Source organism: Phacochoerus africanus, chromosome 5 (genome assembly GCF_016906955.1).
Source record: "Phacochoerus africanus isolate WHEZ1 chromosome 5, ROS_Pafr_v1, whole genome shotgun sequence".
Taxonomy (NCBI): Eukaryota; Metazoa; Chordata; class Mammalia; order Artiodactyla; family Suidae; genus Phacochoerus; species Phacochoerus africanus.
The window spans coordinates 18,861,485-18,865,768 of record NC_062548.1 but is presented as its reverse complement, the minus strand read 5'-3'; the positions used below and the strand labels follow the sequence as shown (position 1 = coordinate 18,865,768).

Genomic DNA, 4,284 nt, shown 5'->3' with positions numbered 1-4,284 from the left:
ATCCTTAACCCACTGAGCAAGGCCAGGGATCGAACCCGTGTCCTCATAGAAACTGGTCAGGTTTGGGGGGGGTTGTCTTTTTAGGGCCACACCCGTGGCATATGGAGGTTCCCGGGCTAGGGGTAGAATCAGAGCTACAGCTGCCAGCCACAGGCACAGCAACCCAGGATCCAAGCTGCATCTGTGACCTACACCACAGCTCCTGGCAACACCGGATCCTTAACCCACTGGGTGGGGCCAGGGATCAAACCCACGTCCTCATGGATACCAGTTGGGTTCGTGAACCACTGAGCCACAACGGGAACTCCAGTTTTTAACTTCTGCAGTGACGTCAAAGGGTAAAACACGGTTCTCCACCTCCATCCTCTTACATCTAAGCTGAGCCACAGCCTTTTCTTCCCCACAGTGGGGGTTCTTCCCTCAGCCCTAACTCAGCAAACCGGGTGCTCCTAGAGTCTGGGCCAGTAAGGAACAAGTATCAGCAGATCAAGCTGGTGAGGGCCTAAGATGACCCAGTCCTCATACCCCAGGTCCAGCTCTGGGGTTGGGGGGGGGAATTCTGTGACCTCCCTGGAGCTGCCACAGACTTTCAGGCCCCTGAGGCCACCCTGGGCCTCGGACAATGTCTAGGTCTTCAACTTCTGCCTTGTCACCTTTGAGGCCATCACCCACACTCCTGGAAGATCTCTGGGTAGTGCTGGAAGCCCACGGGTGGGTCCAGGTCCCCCCCGCCGCCAGAAGCCAAGGGTGCCGGCACCCCGCTGGCAGCCCGGCCCCCGCGGCCGCCGGCGCCAGGCCGATGCACCCACTGGTGCTTGGCCACGGCTGACTTCTGGCCAAAGCACCTGCCACACTGAGGACAGGGGTAGGGGCGCTCGCCGCTGTGCGTGCGCCGATGGGCTGCCATCTCGGAGTTCTGTCGGAAGCCGCGCCCGCAGTCTGGGCATGGGTAGGGCTTCTCGCCCGTGTGGGTGCGCACGTGGCGCCGGAGGTCGGAGGCGTGGGCGAAGGCGCGGCCACAGTCCCGGCAGGGGAACGGGGTCTCGCCGCTGTGGACCCGCTGGTGCTGGTAGAGGGCGGAGCTCTGGCTGAAGCAGCGGCCGCAGTCGGCACAGCGGTAGGGCTTCTCGCCCGTGTGCACCCGGAGGTGGGTGGTGAGCGCGGAGCGCTGGGTGAAGGCGCGGCCACAGTCCGGGCAGCGGTGGGGCCGCTCGCCACGGTGGAGGGCCCGGTGCTTGCTCAGAGAGGAGGCCTGGCTGAAGCCCTTGCCGCAGTCAGGGCAGCAGAAGGGCTTCTGACCCTTGTGCATGTACAGATGCTCCACCAGGGTGGAGCGCCAGGCGAAACTCTTCCCGCACACGTAGCAACCGTGGCGCTGGTCTGCCCTGGGGACCGGGGGATGGGCGCAGAGTGGCGGGCGACCCCGGCGAGGCATCTTGGATGGCTGCTCCCAACCACCAGAAAACCCAGTGGAAAGCGGTTTGAGAGCCGTCAGCCCCGGAGGCTGAGCGTCCACAGAAAAGATCTTCCCCAGAGCCTCTGTCTCTTCTCTTTGTCTTTTCTCTTCCAGGTCTCTAGAACCTGCTGGGAGATAAAGGGACAGCTCAGACTCATCCTCCTATCAGGCTTATCCTGGTCCTTGAGTCCCACACCGCATATGGGGACAGAGAATCCTCTTGTAAACAGCCACCTTCTGGACCCACAGCTGCCTCTGGAACTCAGCTCGGTACAGGCAAGCAAGCTGGGAGTGACACCTTTCCTCCGGGGCACAGGATGGAGAGAAAAGCTGCAGAGACAGAGACCAAGAAGAAACAGGAGCACAGCACATTCTAGCTCGGGGCTGGGAAAATGGGGGTCGGGGTGACAGTGGATCACAGAGGATGAGCGGATGGTAAGGATGCATCAGGTGGCAGGAACAGCACAAAGAAGGCATGAAGGTGGGTGGCAATGACAAGTTCGGAGGGGCTGGACAGGTGGACAGGGTGAACTGGGAGGAAGAAAACAGTACAAGCCAGGTGAAAGGAGGCCGATACCAAAATGTAACAAAAAGGAGTTCCCACCGTGGTGCAATGGGAAGCAGCAGCAGCTCTGCAGGTCGAGTTGGATCTCCCACCTAACACCATGGGTTAAAGCATCCAGTGTTGTGGAATTCCCGTTGTGGCACAGCAGAAATGAATCCGACTAGGAACCATGAGGTTGCAGGTTCGATCCCTGGCCTCGTTCAGTGGGTTAAGGATCCGGCATTGCTGTGAGCTGTGGTGTAGGTCACAGAAGGGGCTCAGATCCCACGTTGCTGTGGCTGTGGTGTAGGCCAGCAGCAACAGCTCCGATTAGACCCCTAGCCTGGAATCTCCATATGCCATAGGTGCAACCCTAAAAGGACAAAAAAAAAAAAACATGGATAAAGGATCCAGTGTTGCTACAACACTGTAGATGTAGGTGGCAACTGTGGCTCATCTCATCTCTGGCCCAGGAAATCCATATGCTGCGGGGACGGCCAAAAAAGCAGAGAAAGTTTTGGGAGTTACCTTGTGGCACCGTGGGTAAAGGATCTGGCACTGGCACTGCAGCGGCTGCGGTTGCTGCTGTGGCATAGATTCGATCCCTGGTCCAGGAACTTCCATATGCGGCAAACTCAGCCAAAAAAAAAAAAAAGTAAGCTAAAACCCAGGAGGTGGCAGAGGAGCCAGAGGGCAGGCAAACAGCAGGAGGGACGATGTGGAGCTCAGCAGAGCTTAGAGACCAGCTAGATGCGAGGGGCTCAGATTCGGAGGAGCTGGGAGTGGAGAGGCAGGTATGCCAGTCATACTCACAGCCCCTTTCTAGGCTAAATCCAGAAGCTCAGCAGGGACCAGTCATAATAATAACTGTAGGAGTTCTCATTGTGACTCAGTGGTTAAAGAAGCCGACTAGTATCCACGAGGACGAGGGTTCCATCCCTGGCCTTGCTCAGTGGGTTAAGGATCTGGCGTTGCCGTGAGCTGTGGTGTAGGTTGCAGACTCGGCTCGGATCCCGCGTTGCTGTGGCTGTACTGTAGGTTGGCGGCTATAGCTCCGATTAGACCCCTAGCCTGGGAACCTCCGTATGCCACAGGTGCAGCCCTAAAAAGACAAAAGACAAAAATAATAATAACTGTAACTGGGAAAGTAATTCAAGGGGGAAACTGATGAGCAGGGAAGGAGTTGGCAGAGGGGGCGCAGGATGGATCAGGCCCAGAGGAAGTCCCCACGAGACAGAGCACCCAGTACTTCACCTGTGTCTGCCTCTGTCAGACACTCTCCCACCTCCGGATCCCTGGCCTCTAGACCCCACAGTTCGGCCTCTTGCTCCACCCAGGAGATGAGGGCTGGCTTGGTGCCTCGAAAGCCTGGGGGAGAAGAACGCAAAGCGCAGGCTGCGGGGGAGGCCGCCGCACAGGGTCCCGCCTTCCTGGGGCCGCCCACTCCACGTGCAGGACCCCGAGGCTGGGCGGGGTGAACGGGGATGTGGACACAGGAGAGCAGGTGAGGCCTCACCGAGCGCGCCCAGGAGGCCGTAGGTCTCGCGCATCACGTCCCGATAGAGGGCCTTCTGCGCGGGCCGCAGATACGCCCACTCCTCCGGAGAGAAGTACACGGCCACGTCCGCGAACCTCACGGGCTCCGGTGTCCCCCACTGGCCCCCAGCCCCGTTAGATTCCCGCGTGGGGAGCGGGGCCGGGGGCGGCGCCATCGTAAGTGCCACCCCGGCGGCGGGCCAGCGCCACCCCTACCGGCCGGGGTCCATGCAGGAGAGGCGATCCGGGTTGCTCCCCGGCCCGGCCCAAGGGTCTGGGGCCGGGGGAGCAGGAACAGCCCCTCGAGGACCCACGGGTGGCCGAAGATGCCCGGAGAACCAGGACTAGAAGGTGCCTTCCTGAGAGATGGCGGCAACACCGCCCCACGAACTTTGCTCCCACGCCGTCGTGCCCAGATGACGCCAAGCCGGTGTCTCCAGGTGGCTTTGTCTTCGAGCCCTCAGTCAATATGGCCGCAGCGGCGACAGGACGCCCGACAAGGCTCTGCCACCGGCCGGGGGGCGGCGTTGCCCAGAGCGCGGCGGCCCCGCTTCCCAGCCGGGTCCCAGTGCCCGCCGCGCTGGAGGTGCAGCCGCGGCCCCGCCCAGGCTGGCGTCCATCGCCTCCAGCTCCGAGCCCGACTCGTTCTGCCGCTGCGAATTCAGACGTTTTTTTCCGGCTCTGGGTCGTTTATCCGCGGGCTTCGACCCGTCACGGGGTGACAGCAGATTATTCCCAGTGCTGAGGA

The 4,284-nt window shown here is 60.9% G+C and overlaps 1 protein-coding gene across 3 annotated transcripts; it reads right to left on the bottom strand.

The window, feature by feature from the left end:
* Window positions 1–219: 219 nt before the first annotated feature.
* Window positions 220–4,084, bottom strand: LOC125127280 (zinc finger protein 764-like). Of its 3 annotated transcripts, none has more exons than XM_047780050.1 (3): window positions 3,517–3,735; window positions 3,255–3,368; window positions 220–1,584 (listed from the first exon to the last, which is right to left on the bottom strand). In XM_047780050.1, the coding sequence occupies exons 1-3, from the start codon at window positions 3,710–3,712 to the stop codon at window positions 665–667; spliced, it is 1,230 nt and encodes a 409-aa protein (XP_047636006.1). In that variant the 5' UTR covers window positions 3,713–3,735; the 3' UTR covers window positions 220–664. The 3 variants fall into 3 exon arrangements, with proteins under 3 accessions (XP_047636006.1, XP_047636004.1, XP_047636003.1); XM_047780047.1 differs by having other exon boundaries at window positions 221–1,581; window positions 3,517–4,081; XM_047780048.1 differs by lacking the exon at window positions 3,255–3,368 and having other exon boundaries at window positions 220–1,581; window positions 3,517–4,084.
* Window positions 4,085–4,284: the final 200 nt, after the last annotated feature.